The sequence below is a fragment of the Grus americana genome, chromosome 4 (assembly GCF_028858705.1).
Source record: "Grus americana isolate bGruAme1 chromosome 4, bGruAme1.mat, whole genome shotgun sequence".
NCBI lineage: Eukaryota > Metazoa > Chordata > Aves > Gruiformes > Gruidae > Grus > Grus americana.
Window position 1 is genome coordinate 2,585,390 of NC_072855.1, and position 26,499 is coordinate 2,611,888.

General features: G+C 40.8%; 1 protein-coding gene across 5 annotated transcripts in view; it reads right to left on the reverse strand.

Moving 5' to 3' along the window:
* ATRN (attractin) overlaps window positions 1-26,499 on the reverse strand; it is a 151,901-nt gene that overhangs the window by 113,117 nt on the left and 12,285 nt on the right. For 3 of the 5 annotated variants that reach the window (XM_054823242.1, XM_054823246.1, XM_054823247.1), the window contains exons 2-3: window positions 6,039-6,122; window positions 1,976-2,089 (exon numbers count right to left, since the gene is read on the reverse strand). In XM_054823242.1, the coding sequence (XP_054679217.1) occupies window positions 1,976-2,089; window positions 6,039-6,122 (198 nt within the window). Of the gene's footprint in view, window positions 1-1,975; window positions 2,090-6,038; window positions 6,123-6,502; window positions 6,591-10,410; window positions 10,491-26,499 lie in introns of those variants that run through there. The other 2 variants (XM_054823243.1, XM_054823244.1) reach the window with 2 other exon arrangements.

Consider the following 26,499-nt stretch of genomic DNA (forward strand, 5'->3'; position numbering starts at 1 on the left):
TTTTATATTCAGGGTAAATACCATACTGTGAACAAACATAAGGGAGCATCAGAAAGGCAAGAAAACAAGATGAGAGCAGTGAAGGAAGTGAGGGCTCAGGCAACTGCTGTAAAAAACAAAACCTGAGCTTTAGAGAGGGAGGAATTTACAGTGTTTATCCACAAACACCAAAAGTTTACAGTGTCCAACTGCACAAAGCTCAATCTTGCAAATCCCCTGGCATGGTGCAAAAAATAGTGAGGAGTGAAATACAGTTATGGTTAATAATAAAATTTAACATAAGCCAAGAAGAGAGATATAAAATATGAACGCTGCTCTTGAAAAATTCTAGTGTGTTTATTTTTGTATCAGAGAAAGGTATTTTTCAACAGATGCTTTTTTGCACTCCATCAAAATTAGAAGCATCTGTTATTTCCTGAACTTGGTTTACTGAACAATTCAGCTCACTCCTAATGAAGATGAAATTCAAATGTCATCTAAAGCAGCAATTAAAAAAATAATTGATTTTTTTTCCCTACCTCAAAAATGTTATTGTATTAAGCTCGCGCTTGCTTGTCCTCAGGCAGAGGCTTCCTAGTGATTTACAGAGGATTTTAAAGTCTGAACCATAATTGTTAATGTTGTGAACTACTTATAACCTCAATTTAAAAAGCCTATTAATTTTTGGAAAACATACAAGAAACTGCAGGCACAAATCCTGATCGTTTCACCTTTCCGACAGCGGATTAAAAATTAGCTTGATTAGAGCAAAATGACTATGAGTCAATATGACATTTCCTCCTCTTCCTGCATATCGATTCAGTGCATGATACCATGGAGTGCTTCCAGGTTGCACATCCAGGTTTTGGGAGGATTTTAGAAGAGAGAAGGTTTCTTCTTCAGATGCAGTGAGAATAAGATAATAATTCATCTGTGTGTCCAGTTTTGACCTCAGGTTAGTCTGAAGCTTTATAGGAAGCATTCTTTCACTACAAAACAACTTTGCATTTTCAGCTGAAGACCAAAAAAACAAACGTGCTGTTTTTAATTTTTTATCAACTTTTTGTTCCTCTGCTGATGTCCTCTCTTTGAGATTCCAAGGATATTTTAGAATAAACATGAAGTATTTTTAGAACTTCATTTCTCAAATGAACAGTTAATTCTGGAAATAGTTAATCAGCCACTTGGAACAAGCAGAGTCCAAAGGGAAACATTAGTTTTTCCATTCACAAGTTGGGATTTTTTTTTTAATTTCAGCTAAAAGAACAGAAAACATAAGGTGGTGCTTGTCACTGTAAGACTAAAGTACATAAATGCCAAGTTATATTTAGGTCTCTTCGTGAAATGTCGACTGTTAACCAGCTTCCACAAATTAGTCTCTCACCACAGAAACAGATGAGCCAAATACCAATCATCCATCAGAAGAACAGATATTTTTCACACGTGTTTTTACAAGGTTGTCCGACCCATCGTTGTTGTTTCTGAACATGTTCCAAAGATTTTAAAAATTTAAAGTTTAAGGTACATAAGGATATACATAGTTCTATGAGACCTATGTCTGCAGTGTTGATTACTTGGCTTTTGCCTTCTGTTAGCACTGACATACTACAAGTTAAACCTAAGCCATGTTCAGACTTGATAAATGGGGCAGTTTTCTACTTCAGAAGGAGCCTGAATACTGAATCATCTCATGGTCAAACAGATGACAATAATTTTTTTGTCTCTCAAATAATCAGGATTTGGAAATGAAAACATAATACTTACATGCTACAGTGTACTAACACGATCTGTTAATTGTAAAAGCAAAAACAACTCCTTAATTGTTTATGTTGACGATGACTGCACAAAAGGACACTTGCTATATGTGTTGTATTGGCAGTATTATATATTTAGATTACTGGAACGTATTTATACTCCTAGAAGCCACATTTGACTCAAGCTCCAAGTTAAAGAAATATTACTGCGTACAGTTAGATTCGTACCAAGGGGAACTTACCTAAAAGCTGCCAGTAAGGGAGCGTAAATTGAATCTCCGTCATACACGTACAAGTGGTCCCAACTGCACTCTGTGGCAAAGTGATTGAATCGAAGCCTGAGGATTGTGTTTGGCCTGTAAAAAATAATAATAAATAAAAGACTTGTAATTAGCCACTCGACACAGATGACGAAGTCCCTCCAACAAACTCCTCTGGCGTGAAGCTCTCCTCTAAACAAGACTAAAATTGAGTGACTTAGTGTAACTGTAGATGCATCAAACATGCTGTGGCTTTCTTTTTCGGTGTGCACGCTCCCCTGGTATTAAGCAACAGATTCTTTATGGTCAGAAAAATTGTGTCCTTAAATCTTTCCTCATCAGCAACGGCAGTAACCGAAGAGCAGGCAGTGCCAGTTCTCTGCTCTTTACCAGGACTGACTCCCCTATTGACAGGGCTCTGCAGGGGTGAGGATGGAAAATCTACACGTGAATGTATTGTCCATGTAGATGTGACACTTAGGGATGTGGTTTAGTGGTGGATTTGGCAGTGTTAGGTTTACAGCGGGACTCAATGATCTTAAAGGTCTTTTATAACCTAAGTGAATCTATGACTGTATAAAGAATCACAGCCACCATCAGGGAATTAACTAGAACTCGAGTTCAAGGGATTTTTTTCCAGATTGATATGATTACGATGGCCTAAGATTATGTATTTGCCCACAAGCTGGCAGAAATCCTTCTGCTATAAGTTTATTACTTGTGCAGTACTGTAGGATGGCTCTCCTGAGGGCAGCCTCTCCAAACTGGAAATTGGACGTATTCCTCAGTGGATACTAACTAAATTCCCCATCTTGCTCTCTATTTTCTGGGAGTTGGAAAAAACAGGTCAAGAGAATGTAGAGGAGAGCAGTCTTCTACAGGATGGGAGGCCCTGGGGCTTTTACTTTTTTCCAAAAGGAAGATCTTTGATTATTACTTGGACTGTCAAGATGCAATAATCACTCACTGCCCCTCATTCTTTACAAATGCTAACCAGGTTGCTTGGTTCTTCTGGAGATGTGTTACAAAAAACCACTGGGACCACTTGAGAATGAACCAGTAAGAAGTCCTGAGATGAGATTTGCTGCCTTCCACCTGAACGCAGCAGGACCAGCACATCCCCATGTTAACACCACCCGTCAAGAAGTGTCTACTCAGTTGACTTACTAAGTCAAGAGAAGACTATCAAGATGCCTGATTTTCTGAGATGTATCAGCAGGAAAAAGGTTTTATTTACTTGACGTGGGACAGAAAAAGCAGTTCAGGCACCAACGTTGGCGAGCATTTCTTTCACTCCATACACAAAAGATGCCCACTGAGCCATAACCAAGTAATGCACTTCACACACCTTTAGTTTCATGGCTGATGTGCAAAGATACATCTAAAGAGAATGACACAGAAGCCACAGCAGATATCTAATTTAGGGCTCAGCTCAAGGATGGTGAAAACAGCACTAACATTGTCCTCAGACCCCGAGATTAAAAGAAAGTGAATCTATAGCAGCACTGCTTTTTCCTACCCACAGCCATAGCTGTTGAAAGGATAGATGCAAGTGATTAGGATCTCTTCAACAGCATTGCCCTTGGGTTCAGATGAAATCCTTGTTCATCCTAATCAAATAAATTAATAAAATGTCAGCTTGCCATAGAGTCCTTCCTTCCCACAGAAGGGGAATTCTTTAGGGAGTTATTCTGCAAAAGAATAATTTTTCACAGGCACACGGATATAGTCCAGGCCTTTGGAAAAAGAGCAGCAGGTGTAACTCAAGGAAAATGTCTTGCTCTAAAGAAAAGGTACAAAGAGTATTCATCACTTCAAAACTGAGCAGCCTATGAAATTGTAGGGGGTTTGCTTTCTATTTTAATGGTCTGGCAGCTGTAGAGCAGAAAGAAATACTTAATCAATAAAGGCTTTAGACCAAGAACAAAAAGAAAGTTATTATCTTTGCTACAGCTAACAACTCATTAACAGCCAGCGCTCATTTGCAGAATCGCGAGGCACATGGCAACAGGTTCTGCCTCAGACAGGATCCTCAGGCTGGCTGGATCTCATCTGCCCTGTCTCACGCTCTGGGGAAAAATGAAAAGGATACCCCTGGGATGAGGACACAGCACAGACATCAGCCAAGAAGAGACCGGAACGGTGCAAAAAGGAAATGAGTACAGTAAGGAACACATGGCTTATTTTACATCTGAATTTATCTAGCGTCTTCAATTGCACATTTGTGCCTTGTTCACCTCAAAAGCCTTCCACATACCACTATGCTGGCACCAAGGTGAGGGCGCCCAGCAGAATTTAACAGCTTTGCAGAAGCTTTTTTCAAAATCCAGATCTCTCTGGGAATTTCACGTTTGGCAGAGAGCTTGGGCTACTTCCACAAGGGTGCATATTTCAGCTGTTTTAATCAGCATCATTATCTCCTTTCTGTTTACCACCATCCTCTGAGAGCAGGGTACAAACAATCAGAAGCAGGAAAAGGACACCAACTTAAACGCCTGGCTACAAAAGAAAGAGGAATATTTTTGTACACCTCTCTACAGCAAGTAAGATCTTACTTCAAACCCCACGAAGTGATAGTTCTCTTGGAAGCCTCTCAGTACTAGCAAACAAAGGCTGAAGGAGCAGTTATGGTGACATTATCAGGGACCCATGAGTGGCACTTCACTTCTGATAAAAACATGAGTCACATTATCTTTTACAAAAAAAAGCTATAAACATTAAGCTGACTGGACTAGATTGCTGAGGCTCATTTGTCTGTAATAACATCCTTGCAAAACATTTTTTAATTATTTGTAATTCCAACCTGGCTTCGGTTGTATTTTTATAACTTTTATAAGTTGCTACTTAGAGCATCTAACTTTAGATTTAACCACATTAAAGAACCAGGATCCTTACAAAGTTAATAGCAAGTGGTAGGCTCCCAATATGAGTGTTCTACACGGCTCTCTGCAACAGCTTAGTCCTCACCTTTGAGCACCTTGGGAGCTTAGGTATTTAAGTTACTCATCCAAAATAAATGTCTGAAGTAGATGAAGTGAATACCAATTCCCCTCCAACTCATCAGACCTCCCAAACAGAGAGAGAAGACTAAAGAAAAAAGTTTACCCTGGCCTTTTAGTAATTCCTGATCCTCCAAGATACCAAGAGACCTCAGCTTACCAGCGTTCAATGCAGGTGAAATCACTCATGCTCTCCCGTGACTTGTTCCTATTCACAAACCTCTCTACTTATAGATTCAGGGAACAGTATGGAATGTGCCTTAACGCGTAGCTACTAACACACAGCATCCTAACCGGCCATGCAAAGTTTTAGAGACTATACAAATTGATTTTACAGTCCTGGCATCAGCCTGAGACTATGAAAAACATATTTCAACAAGTCAGAGGCTCTGAACCGCTGTACCATCAATCAGACAACAGTCAGAGATGCACTAAATGGGCTACTCCTAAAATCTCTGCCAGAAATCACCAGAAGCAATACAAGGATCAAATACAGGAATGATGGGGAAATGAGGGGAAGAGGACTAAGGGACTTCTCGCAGTTTGGAAAACCTTTGCGAAAGAGGTCAATAGTCCCTCTGAAGTCCTCGTGGTCTAGTAACTAAATAAGCACCTGAGGTGCATCGTTACAGAAACTGATTCTTCACAAATAAGGGCTTTAAATAGAGTTTGCTCTATTTTCTTCATACTGCCAAAAAGTCCCACACATAGTGAATCCCAAGCATCTGAATGGCCCACAAGGACAACAGTTAAATAATTTTTAGGTTTTTTATTTATTTACACAGATGCATTTATTCTCATTTTCCACACACAGCTTCAACGTGAAGGGTATTTCACACAGCAAACCTCAAATTCACAAATCAGTTTGGAGGGCTCAGTTGCACAAAAATCCCAAACTTATTCACCACGAATAGCTAAGTGCTGCCATATCTAGTTTTAAGAACAGCAAAAAAGAATCATGAGCTCTAAAAACACTCAATACAGATAAACCGCACCTCAAAGTCACAATAAGTAACACTAAACCCCAAGATGTTTACTACACTCACCTTCCTTCAATGAGCCAGGTGCATTTTGTTTTGTATTTGTAGTTTCCAGGCCCATCTGTTACATACCCTGAAAGTCCAGTGAGCCTGTAAATAAAAAAATAAAGACAAGCATTAGTCTCCAATGGTATTAAACATTCATAAAGGATTTGCTAAATTTAAAAGATCCATCATTAGATTTTCATTTACTTAAGAGCCACTACAAAAAAATCCACCACCACCACAACACAAAACAATTGGTCAATTTGGATTCTCCTGTTAAAGTCTCTGTAGGTGAAGAACAACAGCTGAGAGGGATCGTTTCTCTATCAGATTGATGGTATTGTTTCAAATTGGCACCCTAAGGCAAAAAAAAAAGACCTTCCTCCACAAACAAACACTAATACCATCCAGTCAGCAAAAGGAATTCCCTAACGGAAAAGCTAAAGTTATCCCTAAACTATTTAGACGAACTACGCAATTCTTACAAGAAGTTCAGATGAATGAATGGCACAAGCCCTCGCCCAGTCTGTATTGACTCTTCACAAAGTCCTCGATGACCTCCTGAACAGAAAACTGATCCCCATCACCCTTTAGTGAGAAAGAAGACCTTAATTCCCCATGCATCAAGGGCTGCAAAACTCAGGACAACGTCAGAGCATGGCATCCCCCATCTTCGGTACCATGTTCCCGTCCTCACATCATCCCACGTTAAGCAATCGAAGTCAAAGAACTGAGAGGTCCCCGCTGCCGGGATGGTGCCAGGACTACCCTACAGACACCCCTTCCCCTCTGTGCCTACAAACAGGAGGTGACAACTCGACAGTAGAAAAGACTCTTGAGAAGGTCCCAAACACCAGGCACTGAGATACTTCATCTTCTGCCTCAGCACGGAGACTGGCAGGAGCACATGCGGGGAGAAGACAAAACCAAGAGCCAGGCTGTTCAGATACACGCTCCCATCTCATATGCGTTAGTGAAAATATTCCAGATCGGCTTTAACAAATAGCTGAAGTATAGCAGAAACAGTTGAAAATACATTGCCAGGGAAGGAAGACATCAAATATCTGAAGATGCCCAAACATCACCTTCTGGCAGAGCACATACTGGCACCTCAAACAGGATTCCTACCCAGGGAGGCTATACACTCCATCGTCAGCACATGGCTGGAGCAAATCACAGCCTTCTGGCAAAATTAAATTGTCCTACTTAAAACACAGTGTCAGTAAAACAAGAACATTCTACAAAATCAAATTTGGCAGAAAAGAGAAGGAAGCAAGATCATAAGTTCCCGAAATCGGTATCTTGGAATCTTTTGCTGTGTCTTTTCCTAGGGATCTGTTAATGTTATCATCTAATCTTTTTTTTCAATATTTTGACCGAGTCAAAATGGTTTTCCAGAATCTTTTCCATAGAGCACTTCTAAGGTTCATATCTGATCCAAATTAAAAAGGCAAAACCCACAGATTTTGAAAACCACCTTCTTCCTCCATATTAATTTATTATAATACTTTTCAATCTCAGAAATTTAGCTTAAGATTTTTAAAAGCCAGTTACTGAAGTTCTGCAGGAGATTTACATTTAAGCAAGTGAAGAAACAACTCCAATTTTCAGGAGCACAGGAAGCATCTGTACCTTCTATGAAGACACAGACAGATGTAGATAGAGATGTAGATAAACACACACACATATATATATGGCTTCAAAATCTTTGAAAATTTACATTACTTATGTACTGACCAGGAATTTGCAAAAACAGATGCAAACTCCAAATTATAGGCAATAACATCTAGTCATTTTGTCTAAAAATGCATCCTTTTGAAAATAATATCCGCAGAAAAGCTAGGAATCAAACTATATCAACGCTTCAACACTGACAGCACTTTGCATGCAACCAAGAGTAAACAGACTGGAAACCTGAGCAAATCTCTCAAGCTAAAAACAGCCGCATGCAATCTGCCAAGCTCTCAAAGAGCCTCTGCTCAGAAAACTCTTTGAACAATTTTCTCTGGAAACAATTACTAAATCATTCACCACAGAAATGCTATCAAGAGCGATGGAGAAAAAAAAAAAAGAGCATTTCAACATCAACCTAATTTAATCATATTTCAGCAATGCAAAAACAAAACACAGGATTTAGTTTTTAAAAAATAACCAAATTTATTTGATTGTCTACTAGTTAAATCCTTATCTGTAAGTTACTCAGATTCCTTACTAAGCTTTAGAAGCTGCTGCCATTATGAAAAAATACAGGATATTAAAAAAGAAAAAAATAAAAATCAGAGTTGATGTCTCTGAAAGCAAAAGAAATAGGATCTAAGCTCTTACCCCATGTACTGCCTGGCACAGGCTGGGCATTAGCAGATCCACGTTACTCTACCAACACTCTCGCAGAGACACGCTCCAGGACAGACAGAAATAAATACTAAGCACTAATAGAAAACTGAAGCTGGAATTTTATCTTTACATTCAATAGAGAAACCTAAAATAATCTTCCAGCTCCAGTTAAAAAAAGCAAACAAAATCCCTTGTCCCTTCAAGTGGGTCCTGCCTGCACCATATGCAATGGTGTCTCGTTGGGCACTGATAAGTAGGACATGTCCTACACAATGTTTTGGCTTTGTCAGTGAGCGAAGGCTGAGGAAGGGAATACATGAGTAACTCGTGGAGGAAAAACACTCCAGGAACAAAGGAACTCTTCCTATGAGGGCTGGCTGAGAGAGTTGGGGTTGTTCAGCCTGGAGAAGAGAAGGCTCCAGGGAGACCTTAGAGCCCCTTCCAGTCCCTACAGGGGCTACAGGAAAGCTGGAGAGGGGCTGGTGACAAGGGCAGGGAGTGACAGGCCAAGGGGAATGGCCTGAAGCTGCAGGAGGGCAGATGGAGATGAGATGTGAGGCAGAAATCCTTCCCTGTGAGGGTGCTGAGGCCCTGGCCCAGGTTGCCCAGAGAAGCTGTGGCTGCCCCTGGCTCCCTGGCAGTGTTCAAGGCCAGGTTGGATGGGGCTTTGGGCAACCTGGGCTAGTGGAGGGTGTCCCTGCCCATGGCAGGGGGTGGGACTGGATGGGCTGTGAGGTCCCTTCCAACCCAAACCAGTCTGGGATTCTACTTCAAGGTGGGACGTTTTCCTGACATACACTGGGCTATGGACTGTAACTATTCTCACCATGTATGCCAGAAGATTCCTACCCCTGGGTAACCCACTACCAACACCACCAGGCTCTGAGGTCTTTTGCCTTACTAAATGCTTTGTGCATATTTATAATTTTACCACTCAGATGCAAAAAACAGACTCCATAAAGTATGGAAAAGTATCGATTCCCATTTGTCTTTGCTAACTTGATCGTACGTGATGCTACTCCACAAGAAGCACTTCTGTACTTGGGTGTTACATCTACCACTCTGCAAGTAGCAGTTGCTACACCCTGAGAAAACAAAAAAGCAACGTCCTTTAACTATTCTCTGTGATGCATAAACCCACATACACACAGATGGAAAAGTATAGGTAATGCATTTAGCACCTACAGAGCTACAACATTGACTTTAAAACCTCCAGGGTGGAAAAACGATTGCAAGGATCTCTTTACAAAACTGAGATTTGAAAATACATACGTATAATCATGTGCATATACACACTACTTAAGCCTTGTTTCAATACTACCAGGTGGAAACAGTGTTATGGACAGCTGGTGTAACCTTTTCACTGATTTTCAAGTGGATTGCAGTATTTAAGAATCAAAGGGAAAAAAGGGAGTTAGGGAGCTGAATCTACAGCACACCTATTCAAAGGGCTCCAGCCTTGAGCGCTGCCTATTTTAGCTTTTTGTAAGACAAAGACAAAAGAGAAGCAATGAAAAGGATGAAGATCTCACAGAAGAGAGCCTGCTTCAAAGAGAAATATTTAAAAGAATTCTGTGTATTTAGCTACTCCCCTCTAGTTCTGGGAGCCCCCGAAAAGCACAACGCCAACACAAGAAAATCAGACAGCGAGCAATGGCATCTCCTGGGGAAAAAGCCAAATCCGAGTGCTGGAGCATACCAGATAAATCCATGTGTTTTTAATAATAACACAAGTAATACTAGCCATGTATATTTTTCAAATACAAATTAGTATACACTGACAAAGTTCCTGCAGAGACATGAACTGCACAACTATGCAAAGACTCAAAGCTGTTATCTAATTACCATCTAAAAAATTTAAAGCAATCCTCTTGCTAATAGCCGAATACAAAAAGTCAAAGTCGAGAGTAGCTGATAACTTAGGACTAAATCATTTTGCAGCACTTGCTTCCAAAGTATTGCAACATAAAGGTACACTATATGCTGGCAATGAGGTGTTGCATATATTTATTTTCATCACAAAAGAGAAAATGCAGATTGCCTTTTCTTCATTACTCACCAGAAAAGGTAAGCAGGCTGGTTTGGTTTATAAAATACATTAAACCTTAATCTCCAAGAAGTCATCAATGGATCTCGAAATTGGTTTGTATTGCTTTCAGTAAGACTGCAGAGACTCTTACAAAGCCACAGAAGACCTATCAGCACATTGTCTGGAGAGTTTTAGCGCAGCCTTTCCACTAAAGGAAAAAAACCCCAAACCCAGTTGCTCATCCTGATTTTGCAGTTGCTAAATCTAGAGACTGATGCAAACAGTGAGTTTTCCTCCTCTCTCCCCTTTCCTTCCCAAGTGCTGCTGCTCGCCTCAAGCACACCACAATTAAAAGCCATTGTTTCGGGTAAATTTGAACTTGAAGCCAATAAAGAAAGGGCTGTTACAGCCTATTACCAGAACAATGCCATTCTAGCCTAAACTGATTAACAATTTAGCTTTGTTCATTCTCTCAATAAACCCACTGAGGTTAAAAGATATATCCTTCTAGGGTCTGCTATAAGCACGTGCCCTAATTTATAGGCATGGCATCATGATCAGCCACACAGGGGATGAGAGAAGCAGATAAACAAAATCTATGCATCTATTTCATGAATTTCTAATGTCTAACAGCTAAATCCTCTCTTCTGCCAGCTAGGGGCCACACCGCAGGTACAGCTGTGAAGATATAATTAATTACATGCCAGGTCTCACACCGATGAAGGTAATGACATTACTGCAAAATCAAGTTTGGTAAGGATTTAACCTATGCAGCAATAGGTACCTAACCAAACACTGTGAACTACTCCAAGCGTATATAGAGACTCCCACGGCCAAAGCCTCCAGTGCAACCCAGATAACCGAGTCCTCAAGAGTAGTAAGCTCATTCAAAAGCCATTGCTGCCACCGTAATCCCAGAAGTGTCATATCTGATCACCTTAACTCTACAACTAAGGGTGCAAAGTCACTGCTCGTTCACCCTAATGCTTTTTTAGTTACTCCTCCATGGTGCTATCGCACTAGTTTCTGCACTGGCTTGATGATAGCTCTACTCTGCGATTTCCAAAACTCTGGGGTATGAGCTTCCAGATGGTACAACCCTCCTTCTTCCAGAAGCTGCCCAGTTCATGTCCTCCTTCCCTGGGTGGTGGCAGGTTGACACAGGATCTGAAAAAAGGTCCCAAAGAGGACACTCCTCAATAGTTCCATCAAAGACCACTCAAGCAATTCCCATCAAGCCACGAGATGCACAAAGCACAGGTGAGGGTGCCTCCCAGTAGTTTGCTACAACCCCAACCGATCTGAATGCTCACTTTGGAAAGCGAGAGCTCAAAATTCCCACAATAATGCCATTTATTGCCATACTGCACAACAGAGAGGCACGCAGCCATGAAATCCCTAGAAAACCTGATGGTTTTGCAAGGAAAAAGCATTTTTGACCATTCTCACAGAAACACGTCACTATTCCAGTGCTTGCAAAACCATCCTCTGCGTTGCCTTCATCTGGGTTTTCCTCCCAGAGAGGATCAGGTATTTCAAGGTCGTTCTACGCCGCTCTGCCAATCTCACCGTGGCAAAGAGGTCAGAGAGGAGTGACAATCACCCTTTACGCTTAATAGCTTCTGTTTTCATCGCCCTTTCCATGGTAGAGTTGAATTGATGCTAAAGAGCTGTCTTGCTTCAGAAAAAAAAAAATAAAAATTTGAATGATTGGCACAGTTAATTTGCTATGGGAAACACTGTTTCTCCAAAGGAAGAGATTAGCTTTGCCCTTCTGTGCGAGACATGTAAAAATATGGAAAGTGATTTCCTGGCTGCTGATCAGAGATAAGGGCAGAGCCTGAAAAGCCCATCGAGGTCTGAGAAAGGATGACAAGAGAAACTGCAGCAGGTAAAATGTATCACCGCAGCCTCTCCTGTCTGAGTCACAACCTGCAGCACTGATGCTTGCAAACCTGCTAAATCCCTCTTTGCTCCTGAAAAATACGCCTTGATTTGACAAGATGCCGTGCTCCAAAGAAGACCGAATGACCGTCAACAGACTGAGATCAGAAGGCACAATTGCTGCTACAACCTTAAAAATCATTGAGTCAACATCTAGAAACCAAGTATTTTCAAACATCTCCCCTCTCCAGTTGGCCACCAGTATCTCCATCGTGCTCCCAATCTTGACACACAGTCCCCAAAAACGAATGCCACGGAAGTCATCTCTTTTGAGGCCAGCTGGTGCCTCTGCCATTATCCTGCTGGAGCTGCCAGCTGCTTTTGGCATCATCAGCAGGGCTGATCTTGAAACATGGCCCTTCCTCAGCTTAAATTATCTGAGCCACACCTTGAGCTCCTCCCGGCTGTCTGGCTATTCCTTTAAAGTTTCACTTGCCCAACCAGATCTACTGCTGTGGAAGGAGAGGAATTTCAGAGATATTTCATCTCTTTACAGAAGAGGCTTGCTTTCTCTTACTCTTACAAGGAAGAGTTGTACAAGAAGAAGTTATAATAATAAGTGAATTATATCCAGAGAAAAATCATTTGAAAAGACACCAAATTACCCAGCCTTAACACTTAGGACAGCAGAAATGATGAAGGAAAAGCTGGTTTTTCCTCATCCAACCCCATTTCCTCATGTCAGAAGTACTGGGGGAAAAAAAGAAGGAAAAAAAAACCAATCAAAACCTGTGCTGGATCTTAAAAGACACCGGCATTGCACCAGTTTCACAACCACCGGCTAGAGACACTACCTTGCAATAACATATGCATTTGGACACACCAGAAACACGCTGTAGCTCCACCTGATATTCCTGCCTCTAAGTCTCTCCAGCTATTAAATTCAAACTGAAAATATGCCAAATTGAAATCCCTGTCTATCATCCTGTATCTTTACTTCCAGCATCATCTAAGAGACCACAAAACAGCACTGTTCACTGCATAACCTCAGCTTTATCTCTGTCGAACCCAACATCCAAGCTGCAGTGTAAATGTAAACATTACTGTGTACCTTGACTATTGCAAATCCTTCCCCTATTCAAATTTACTGGGGAAAACAAAGAATAAAAGATATTATTATCATTACACCACAGGAGTGTCTTCTTCACACAAGCAGTATGTTTAAGTGTAGATTTCTATGGCTTTGCTCTACTATCTCTAGATTATCATTGATCTCTGCTTCCATACTGCAACAACTCCAATCTTGATTATCATTTTTTTTTCTTCAAAACACTTTCCTCAGAGCCTGTATGATATGTAGAAATATTACCATGACAAAAGGCCCCTTCCTGACATCCCCTTGAAGCCCACCTTTATCCAACGCCCATACGTGAGACAACAGCCACGCAGATGGTGTGTGCTACAACAGTTGTCTACGAAGCTGATCTAACAGCTGCACTACGCTTTCCCCATCTGTTCACAAATCCATTTATTGGATCTTGGCCTAGTTCTTTGAAATAAAGATAATTTAGCTGCAAGTGTTTGTAATGCCTAGGAAAACTCGACTCTCATCCTTCACTGGTGGTCCTGAAATGCTCCTGGAGTTTATAGCAGTTAAGTAGTCTGCTTCACGCCAGGCAGGAGGAGACAACACTGCAAAGCAGAAGTAAATAAAGCTCACACGTCATAAACCATCTCACTTTGCAGCAAAAAAGGAATAATTCAACCCCTCTCTTTCCCTTACAACCTTCGGCCGAGAACCTTTGCAAGAGCCCTCTTATCCCACACGAATCGCCTCAGCATCACCCAAAACTGCACAACCCAAGAGACACAAGTAAGGAGAAAGCACATTATTGCGATTGTCAAAGAGAATCGTCAAAGGCTAATGATGAAAGATCTCCAGAGCCAGACAGGTCCCATCAAGGTCTACCACTGGAAGATCCAAAAAAAAAAAAAATTCATTGCATTAGATCATCCAGCCTGACTTCAGGTAATATATAAAACAAACACTATAATCTATGCTTAAATGAAGTGTATCTTCTAGGAAAAATAATGGTTCTGAATATACTCATAAGGATTAAAAAGAAACCCTGAAACATGTCATTTTTTTTTTCTTCTTGATCTGTGTCCAAGTTCCAGTTTGCATTTATCAAACTTTAGCTCCAATCATTAAGTTTCTCTTTAGTTTTCTAGAGGGGGGTGAGGGCAGAATGCTTTATTATCTAAATTCATCATGCCATTCTGGAAGGTTACAGAGTCTCTTTTTAGAAAATAGTGTGTTGCACAATTTCAATTCTGGTTAGAAACTAAAAATATAATAAATTCTATGCAAGACTCTAGTTTAGTAATTTCTGCTTGTATCGTTGCATGTATGAATACCTGCAAGATTTCCAAATCATAATAGGGTAAAATACAATCCGTGTAATTTTAACAGAAAAGAGTCTACGCATATTTGGTCTACGCAGAACCTTAAATCAACGCGTATCTAGACAATTTTTTTCAAGATCTTACAAGCTCAAAGGCTTAATAATCCCCCCCACATAATATTTTTTACAAATGAGCTATTTTAGACCATTGCAAGATGCAGTTTGCACTTCTGATTCCACCAATTTGAATCCATTTTTCTAGCATTCAACATCTTTTCACTCATTATTCTGCCCTCCCTTCTGTTTCAAAACTTAATTGTGATTCACACTCAGTTGCAAATAGCACACGAGGTTTGTCGGATGATTTTTCAGCAGTTTCCTCAAATTAGAAACATTCAATTAGTCAAAAATGTATCTTAAGTACATGTACAAGCATTTAAATTGCAGTACACCATACTTGTGTACCTTGTAAATAAGGCATGGTAATTAAAATTTTTAAAGCACATGCTCAGAATTGACAGACACGTCAATATTCTCCTCCAGCTGAAGAGCACTTTGCGTTGATAAGCTTTCAAGTTCCGAGTCCTACATTTAAACCCAGGCAAGAAGAGTTCATTGGTGGGACGTGTGTTGTATTGCGAATGAAATGGGGCTGAGCTGCCGACTTCACCTGCCAGCCAGCAGGAATCAGAAATCATCGGAGTTTAAGACCATCACCATGGAGCAGAGGACCATAATCCTGCTGCACTTTGCCAAGATATGCAAAAACCCAAGTCTCTGCAAGCAAAATAATCAGCAGCGATCCCTTCTCCTTTCCAGTGCTACATGTGAAACCGCTGCCCAGTTCTTCCTAACCAACACACCCCAAAATACTCCATCTGAACCCTCAAAAAGCACGTTTAAAGCCTGATTTAGCTGCAAACTTGCCCCCCTCCATCACCACTAATTTCCAAAATCAGAGTGCAGTACCTGCCAGCAGCATTTACAGAAAAGCTCAAGCCAAAGATCAGTCAGTTTTGCAGCACAAAAAGGAAAATGAAAATATTGAGACATCCTATAAATAAATATCACAGCCTGACCCACTTTCCTAACAGGAATAGAAATAATTCCTTTTATTTCCTGCCTGACATTCAAAAATTTCTAAGCTACTATGTATCAGTGTTACCTGCTGGGAAAATTGTTCCCTTAAAAAAAAAAAAAAAAAAGTTAGAAAACAGCTTTGTGTGAAGGTTAACTTCCATTTGGTCCCGACCTGAAAAAAAAAGGATTTTGACGCAGATCCTCGGGTGTAGATCATTAAAATAACAAAGTATGTCCTGAGATCCAGATAGGGTTTTGTGAACCTACAGAACGACAATCCCTAACAGATTTTAAAGCAGTTTCCTGGCTGAAGCGACATGGAGAAGGTCATGCAAAGAGCAGGGAATCGATATGCAAAGAGAAATCCAGGCTGGAACGTTTGTTTGGGGCAGCCTGGGTTTGTTTACATCGATTTGTTTCTGCAACAGTTTTTACTGAATATTCAGGAGAGCTGCTACACCCAATAAAATGCAACAAGTGGCACAGTTTTTTATCCTGCTTCTTGACACCAGTGACATATCAATGTAGCATCTGACAACTAAGCATCCAAAAACAACCTTGGAAGAAAATATTCTATTAATGAAACAGATTTTCAGATAAGATAATAATCTAATTATACCTTGATAAACATGCTAATAAGGAAACTGGTCTCACGTAGGAATAATGCAACATCCACAGGAGCCTTCATAAGAATTGAATATGAAATTTAAACTTGAGAGAACAAGACAAGTGTGGTCCCCTAGAAATAAAGTGTATATGTTCATATCATACAAGAATATATTGTCTACCCCCAAAACGTCCTTCTCCTCATGTATTACCGTAAAGAATAAAAGGTAAGTAAATATTATTTGGCTTTATGGAGGGGACAGAAAAGGAATTAATTGTGAGGAGAGGGAGAAGCCCACAGAGGACCAATAATAAAAATTCATTCAAATGCCTCGCTCATTCAACCAGGGACTACGACCGCTGGCTCGTGGAGGTGAGCCCAGCTCACCCCTGATTCCTGACCGCAGAGCCTGGTTTTGTTTCTAGCTCCGTTCCCCATCCATGGAACCTGCAAAAGCCACTGGAAATGAGCACCTACCTTCATAACATAAAGTAGCAACATTTAACTTAAGATTGCCAATATCCAGGAGAAAGATAGATGGGAACAAAAAGCTCTCCCTTCTAATATCTAGTTTTACAGGGACTTCTCATTTCCCCATACATACTGGTACAAAATTGCAATCACCTTCCATAAACACTTAGTATAACAGTCCTTCTCCCCTCCCCTTACATTTTCCAGTTCAAGCCAGCTGTTCCTCTATCCCATGGACCACTGTGCTAAAATCTTAATCACGGCGAGAAAAAGAATGATTTGTAACCCCTTGCAGAAAAGCACAAGTGGTATTTTCCCCAAATGACTCATTTTTAATGAAAGCAATTTCACACCAAGTACCAAAAAAAAGAGCTAAATACTGAATACTTCAAGTATTTAATCAAGGCAGATGTACAGTTAGCTTTCTTGAGAAGTTCCCCTTTGTTAAGCAGAAGGAAACTCAAAAATAAAGAAAAATCCAGATGACTCGAATTTAGGCAGGACTACATTTACATACTAAAAATGCAAATACTGAGCGCTCGTATAGCTACGTGTTCTCACTCCTCCTGTGCTTCTGCTGCAGCAGTATGCTGGGCTCATCTACGCGATAACACCCCCAAACACAGGCACGCTGCTGCCCAAATAGGGAACGTACTGGCATGAAAAAATCTGGCATTAAAATGGTAAACAAGGGGACAAAAAAGAAAGAAAAAAAAAAAAAAAAGGAGTATCTTGAACTCTAAGGCTCCTCAATAATTAATTTGCTATCAAAATATGCAACTCTAGCACATCTATATATTAACACCAACCCGCATGTTCGACTCAGCACCAGAAATGCTGATGCTTAAGGAGGTCAGCACAATACGGCCATATGTTCGGCGAGCATAAAAATCCACCTACGCAAACCCGCCGGTGCGCAGACTTTTACTAGGGGAAGTTAAACAGCTGGTGAAATTCCTCTGAAAGAGTTAACAAATTTGATCAACTCTCTGAATGCTCTACCAATCTCTCATTTAGCTGCCCCCCTAAGGAAATACAGTTTTTGATACGATGCCGTTCGCACCTACGAGGTGAGAAGTCACCTGTACCAGTTTACAGCCAAAGCCAGTATCCTGGCTTAGCAAATAGAGAAAAGGCCAAACTTTACGTAGATTTGATTAAATCATCTTAATTCCCTAAATGAACACTTTGTACCGCTGGCAAAGATTGGTTTAACCACGCTCAGCTTACTCCACCAGCTAGCCTAACCTTTTCCACCAGCTTCTTGCAAGACTGAAGTAAACCCATGCCACTCAAACCACCACAATATTTAATTAAGAGCCTGAGAAAACAAACCAAATGTGAAAGACATCCAGTAACTCAACAGCTCTGAACTCAAGGAGGTGAAGAGCTGGGGTGATTTTCAAATACCAGAGTGTGTTTGTGAGCCTCGCTGTGACCAGCAAGTATAAATCCCTTGGGAAAAGGAGCGGTTTTAGCCACTATAAACTGCTAGCTTTATTAAATGCATCTGCACCATAAATTTTACAATCTGTATCATATATTTCATAACCCATCAAGACAGATTCTTGGCTATTAAAACACCAAGCCTTGATTCCTTACCGGGATGGAAGAAATAGAAAGAAAACTCACTTAAAAAAAAAAAAAAAAGAATAGACTTTTAAAGTGCATTTTAATCAAGCAAAGAGGATGAGAAACCATTTTATTTTTGGAATAAATATTGAAAATTTGGAAACAATGCACTCACTGGCATATAATGCAGGATTTATGGTTTGTGTCAACGCAGCCTTAGCAACAGACTCGCTACAATATCTTTATAATCCAAGCTCTGTTAGCATTTCTGTATATTATAAGTAGCTCTCGAGTGTTTGTCTATGAAACAGCTCAGCGGTACAGGGAAGGTCACAACCGCCAGCCTACGGATTTCTCAGTTGCGGAGGCGGATATGCATACATGTTTGGGGTTTTTTTCCTCTTTTCTGGTAGTAAGGCAGCATCTAACATACAGCTCTCTTGATAATCACTACAAATAACGCAACTGTGGGTGTCCTTCGAGGGCAGGAGTTGGGGATGGTGCTCCGGAGAGGCAGGTCTGCAAGAGTTCGCAGCCGCCCAGCAAAGAGCCAAACTCCCCGAGGGAAGGCGTAGCTGCAAAAATCTTTGCTTCCATCGCCAAGTCTGCCATATGCACCTTTGCCATCGCCTCTGAAATGACTTCGAAAGGAGTTATTCTTGGACAGTAGCAGGAAAAAATGAAATTCCATCTGCTCCCAGCAGATTTGTAACAACAAAAACAAAGACGGTGGTTCAACACTACTTATGCAAAGTTTTGAAATACCCCCTCACTTCACTACCAAGCTGAGGATGATTTACAGGTCACCTCTCAACTAACCGTCTCTAAAAAAAAATCCCACCTCCTTACTTAGGATTTAGTCATCGCAAATTCTTTCTTCACTTTGATAACATCCACGGAAAAGCATGTTTGCACTAGCAAGGAATTTTGCACAATTTTCTCCTCCGTTCACTTTAACAAAGAAAAACAGGAAAGGAAAAGATTTTGCCTGGTTCCAGCTTCCCAATTAGCTTCTTGGAGTTTTATTTAGTTCCCTCTATTCATAACCGAGATGTCTTAAAACATTATTTATAAGAGTAACACTGACCACCTACTCTAAGCACCCTTAAGCCTAGTAAGAAAAAGCTCATTCCTGCCTTAAAACTGCTGAAACCAAGATGTGATACTTCAGTGTACCCTATCAGGAAGGATTAGGAGAACCACTTCTGTGGACTCCTGCAGAGCAGAAAGCAATAACCCACTTCACATCAAGTGCTTCCCTCCGGCGTGTTCAAACACTGCTGCATTGTCCGCCCAGCCCCGCTCTGTGTTCGTGGGAAGGATTTCAAGGTGTTGATGTGACTCTCTGTGTTTCTGAGCCTGTTTTCCTCTTGACTGTACTTTTATTCCTGGCCCAAAGCAGCGCTCTGCCCTGCTGTCGGGCTGATGAATGCACACAGGCATAGCATCGGGGGCAATCTTGATGTTTTAGTACTAATTTCTGCTATTTAACACAATAAATTCCAAACTTCAGGTTATTAAAAGGAGAAAATTTCAAGCTGAATGCTTTCCAGACCTAACCACAGCTGTATCAATGCATCATAAGGTCAGTAACCTCCTCTCATCTCCTGTGCTTTAAATTAATCTGTCAGAGATAATTTATAGAACAAGGAATAAGAAGTGAAGCAATCATGGTAATAAATTCCTCTTTGACACATGAAAAATACAAAGATACCAGTCACCGGTCATAACAGTTTTCAGGAACCATTTTGTTCTTATGCTAAAATTATCTACACGCAAAGGTTTAAATAAAAACTCACGCTGCTGGTGTCTTTTTCAGTTTAAAGGCAGCTGGACACATTTAATAGACGTGGTTCTTGCAACCACTGCTGACACAGCAGAGAGGTTTCATAGTGGACTCTACAGGCTTCTTTTAACTATGAGCTTCAAAAAATTCACGTGCAATGGTTTCAAAGACAAAAGAGACATAAAAATGATAGCTGTGCAATGTTTCCTCAGAAATCTTAAAACTCAGGCGTCCAATTTCAGAGCCCCTCTGAGCATCCCAAGGATCGGGACCACCGAGCGCTCGACTGGGTGGGATTCCCATAGCCCAGGTCATCTCAAAGCCCCTTTTATACTCGAATACACAGAGCTGCAATTTCAAAAAGCGAACATAATTCATGGGAAAGCAGAGAGAAAGGTGGTACCCAGCTCTCAGGAGCCTCACCGGCCAGGATGAGCTCTAGGACAAAGCAGAGCTGTCATGGCAGACGGCCGCAAGGCGAGGATGGAGACCCAACTTGTTTTTCCCCTTCATCCCGCCTGCAGAAACAGATGCTTTCTTGCCTGCCAAGAGCTCTGCGGTACTATTTTGAGCTTTTTTGCATCTCGTTATTTAATTTATTTATTAAAGCCTGATTTGGGAAAAGGGAGACAAAACTTGCTCAAAGCATTCGGGTTTTATTTAGATTAAGCCAGGCTGTTCAAACTGGCTCACAGTCAAATTGTTCCACTAATTAGAATCCCTATTTTAGAGAAAGTGGAAGTATTCAGTTAGATTCTCCAGCTGTGTAACTCTTTACTTAGAGGGTGTGTTTCTCATCTCAGCAAGTTTAACAAGCAGAGTTTGAAGCATCCAACGATTTCCGAACCATGAAATAGCATTCCCAGAAAATAAGTCGATTTAAATTTTAGCTGTTAAATTAAAGCACATTAACTGCTCACCATTAGTTAAATATTAGAGGTGAGAAAGCAGCAGCTGCCCTAGGTACAGCATGCCCTAGTACTGCCACCCGTTTAAAATGAAGGTTGATGGACAATAATACCACAAAAGCAGTACGGATCAGCAGCGTTTAAACCCTTCCCATCAACTACATAACAAATTAAACAACAATTTTCTTTTTTCCCCTCTCCTAAATGACTGTCTAAAAGGGCAAGTATTTTAAGACAGGAAAAGCCAGAACTGATAAATATTGAATGCTCAGCATTTCAAAGCTTAACTTGAGCCACTATTTTTTGCTATGTGTGGCAAACAGTTTTAACACAGAATCCAAAAGTGTTTCATGAACAGCAAACACGCAAAATCCTTGAAAGCAGACAGGGCTGTTCGCCCAAAGACAATTATTAAACTAGCTCATCCAACGCCGGACAGGACCTTTCACAACAGCCCCTGTTAACATCAGAGAGCAAACTCTCTGTTGGAGCAAGTCCAGAGGAGGCCACGGAGATGATCCCAGGGCTGGAGCATCTCTGCTATGGAGACAGGCTGAGAGAGTTGAGGGTGTTCAGCCTGGAGAAGAGAAGGCTCCAGGGAGACCTTAGAGCCCCTTCCAGTCCCTACAGGGGCTGCAGGAAAGCTGGAGAGGGGCTGGTGACAAGGGCAGGGAGTGACAGGCCAAGGGGAATGGCCTGAAGCTGCAGGAGGGCAGATGGAGATGAGATGTGAGGCAGAAATCCTTCCCTGTGAGGGTGCTGAGGCCCTGGCCCAGGGTGCCCAGAGAAGCTGTGGCTGCCCCTGGCTCCCTGGCAGTGTTCAAGGCCAGGCTGGATGGGGCTTTGGGCAACCTGGGCTAGCGGAGGGTGTCCCTGCCCATGGCAGGGGGGTGGGACTGGATGGGCGGTGAGGTCCCTTCCCACCCAAACCAGCCTGGGATTCTATGAAACAGGGCGTTTTCACTGTTTGTACAAAATTTGTGAGTTAAACATGGCACAGTTTGCTGTTGCTTCCGAACCCAAATGAATTTAGTTACTATTTGCATGGCAGGTTTACTACCTCGGCGAGACACAGGATTTCACACTGTTAATGTTGGCTGGCATAATAATCAATAAGTAATTCGCACATGGAGAGCAGGTAGTAAAAGTCACAGCTGATTCATTTATTACAGCTTTGGTTCAGAGCTGTCTTTCGCCTGTGATCCTCAACGCCCTGTATTGAACTGAAAAGCAGACGTTTTCCCATGGCTCTTTGTCCTCTTTTCTCTGGAGACAGAATTATTTCTACATGAGCAGTGCTGTGACCTGTCAACATGCATATATTGCTCTGCCAAACGAGCCTTGATACTCCAAAACCTCGTCCGACTACTAATTTGCCGCAGAGTATTTAGTATCCTGCCTCCCCTCGTCACAATTCCACATTTCCCAAACACGGGTGCGTTGGGAAGAGGAGTATTTTATGAAAGTCTCGGTGTAGTGAAGTGTTACATAAAAATTACATGTTAGTGCAAAACCATTGTAGGGTTACTAACAATATCATTTCAGAATTGTATTAAAAATAATCACTTTTTGAACCAAAGAGGAAGGTTGCGACAAATGAAAAATCTTTTATGGAAATAAATCTAGGGGAAAGAAAAGAAAAAAAAGAATAATTTGCAAACATGCCTTACTAAAATTTTACATAAAAGCTATAACAATATATAATCGCTGTTGCACAGGTTCCACCATTCCTCACCAATAACATAACTTCCCACATGAGATTTTATTTGAATTTTCCAAACCATTAAAAGCTAAAATGGTTGAAATTAATGTTTCAATCCTATGAGCACTTAAGCACATAAACTTTATCACATGAACAGTGACGACACGTACTGTTGGGTCTGTCACACAAGCAACCAGAACTGGGAGCGCACAATTTCCAGCAGAAAGCTGGAAACAAAACCTTGCACTTTAAAATAAAAATAAATACCCAAACATTACAACATTGCAAGTAATGAAAAAATTGGACTTCCTGCTAATTAGTTTTATATACAGAAGAGCACCTGAGACCTCTTGTGAGGCCCCTGAAAGTTCAGGCTTCCTCAAACAGCGGTTTGGGGGTTAAATTCAGCTCCGGATGGAAAGCACAGGCAGGTGAGAACAGCCAGCCTACTCTGCTGGCAGAAGTTCACCATGCCAGTGATAACATAAACACATTATTTCACTTTAATTGTTTCCATTCGAGGCTGTTGTTCTATATTAAGAGTGTTTCAGGCCTTTATATAACTTTTCACATAGTTAAATCTTAATATAAAAATATTTTTTTTCTATTTGGGAAAATATTGACATAGTAATGATTAGGAAAAAAAAAATCTCTGTATCTGCTCCCAGTCTGAAAAAAACCCCATCCAAAACTCAAACTTCTAATACAATTTAATAGGGTTTAGAAGGGAAGACTCCATGACAAAATGTTCTGCAATTATTGGCTTCCAGTTTCTAAGGCGTGTGAGTAGATGGCAGCAGCAGCGGGTTGTACAGAAATATCAAATGGCTGGTGCGAAGCAAATCATCAAACTCTCCAGATTAAACACTGGGACTTGTCTCATTTCAAAAAACGTTATTTGTTTCATTTGTCCAACTCAGGAGAGGAGCTTGGCAAAGTGCACCTTCAGTAATCGAAATAATAGTTTATGTTCAGCACCTGTGAGGCATTGCTGAATGAATACTACTTGTTTCTTATGCTGATGAGAAATAGCTGCAGGGAAGAGCATTTGCTAATCAACAGACATCGAGAACTTAAGAGCAAATGACAACCAGACACCCTAAAAATAAGAGCAGAAGAGTCCTCTTTGCTAACAGGTGATTAAAAGAAATAACATCTGATCAGAAGGCAATGACATTACCCAGGAGACGTTCGTGCCAGTGCTTTTAACCATATTATCATTTTCCCTCCTCCTCCTCACTGCCTTATTACTTTGTCTTTCAAAATGCATCATGCTGACAAATAACAACCATTCAAAGATCAATTACTGTTTCTGGGTCTTTTTCATGTAACTTCATCTTAACAGGTTTTTTTCTGTAAATCACCGCGAGCGTAACGCTGCAGTGCACAATGCTGTTTCATCCCTGTTCTGTCATTTTATTCACCCTGCTTTCCCAGGATGACACTGTGATCTCTGTACCCAGGATCCCCAGTGACGTCCTAAGTGATGTAATCAGTGCGTATCTGTGCACTTTACCCAGGTCATGAACGAAAATATTAAATTAGGTTCCAGTTCCAACTTCTTACCAAAATAATACTCCCCTTTTAAACTCCACCTGTTTACCATCTAATTGACTGCTGCCCTTTGATACCTATCATTTGAGAAGGAGCCTGGTTAGTTTTATGTCAATAGTAATGACAGAACGGAAGATAAACTTGGTTGTCAGCTTCCTCCACTTCTCCTGGCTACCACACCAAAGGTGAAAAGTTCTTTATAAGTCACATAGTGTAGTCCAGCTTCTCTATTTCAATAATACTCCAGGTGACATTGAATCAAACGGGCTGCCCAAGTCCAGACAGCATTTATCTGTTACAGATGCCTTCATCCTAAACGATGCTTAAAAAACATCCCCCCACACATATCATTAGCACTCTTGCCAGAGATATATTTTGTTTAAAATAGCATCACTTACAAATGGCAAGCCTACCTGGCAATTTCTGTCTGTCTCCGATCATTCTTTCCTTTAACGTGCTCTAAAGCCCTGTTTGTTCTCAAGGTCAGATTGATGGGTCTGTAGATATGCAGATCATCTTTCCTACAACTTTTTTTTTTTTTTTTTTAAATAGACACTGCACATCACTATTCCACAGTCCAAAGGCTCACCTAATGTTACTTTCTACAACCAGCTCTTCACCCTCACTATTTTTAAAATCCGCTCTTAAAAGACTATGAGTACACCTGCTGAAGGGCAAAATTCGATTATAGTTACATGGAGGAAAGATTTTAAAAGTGAATTAAGGATATAGAGGACATAACACAACTTCTGAAAATATAACCAAAGCATTAAGGTAAAAAGAGAAGCAATGAAAAAGGCAGAAAATTTGATTTGAACCAGTGAACGTGAATCCCATTGGTACAAATAATGAAGACAACGTACAACATGGACTATTTTAGGGGGAACACAATCCAAATGTTATGACTAGGACTCCTACATACTCCCTCGGTACAAATAAGTAATACGATATGTATCCATATGTACCATGCTCTCATTTCCAGCGCTCACGATGAGCTCTGCAGTTTAACAGCCAGCTTGGGGAAGGATCTGCATTCTCCAAGACACTGGTGTGGGAAACAGCTCTCTAAGACCAGTTTTAGATCGACAGGTAAGACTCCGATTTGCATCAGAAGTCTGACAACACCCCACCCTCAGTCTACAAGGGCTACAAAGTACACCACCAACAACCAAAAATACCCCCCAAAAGCCAAAAAAAACCCCAACCCGAAGCAGACCACATGAGGGACAGAAGTTTCCTTTCCCCATTTTCAATCCTGTTGCAGTTTCCTGCTGTGAGTTGCTATTGACACCACCGGGAAGCAGACGGCAGACAAGCATGCTGTACTCTCTTTGGCTTCATCTGCACGTGCTAAGCTCCTGCAGAAATACTTCTGAAGATGCCCTGGAACAAGGCTGAAGGTGACATATTGACACCACTGAACTTTAGTCACCCAAAATACTTGGTGCCCATGTTAGCGTGGTCATGTCCCATTCAGTCCACGGGCAGCATTCCTCAAAAGGCAACTCATTTTTAGATCCCGAGCAGGGTTTAATTTCAAAATACCACATGTGAAAAGCTTGGGGTTAGTTTACTCTACATGCAATGTGAATGTCTCAAACAATATCAGTGCCAGCAAATGCATTTAAGATATTTTGTGTTGAAATCAGTAAGACTTTTGCTAACAAGATTAGGGTAAGACGATACATAACATCCTTCACATTCTATACATCAAAACTACTTTGGACAACTATTTCACGTGGCTGACCTGGTCTTCTTTCCTCCTTAGCTCCATCACTTAAACAGGATATTATATACTAAGGAATATTAAGTGACCTGCACAATAATTATTTTAATACCACACCTAAATAATTGTACAGCTTTACCTACAAGTGTTTTACACATAAGAGCTGCACAGGTAGCTGCCAAAAGAAGAACATCCCAACGAGAAAATTTAGAAACTTATCACTCCGACTATTTTCACTTCACACAGAAGTTACAACAAGACATCACTAATTACGGCCAAATTTTTCCAGAGTTTGTTTTTAAAGACTTTGTCCATATATTCAAGAGCTAAAAATGAACATGTACAAGCAAGGGAAAAAGCTCATAAAAAGACTCTTAGCTACAGAGTGATTTCCACTCTAGGTCATTAGCAGAAAGGAGAACCT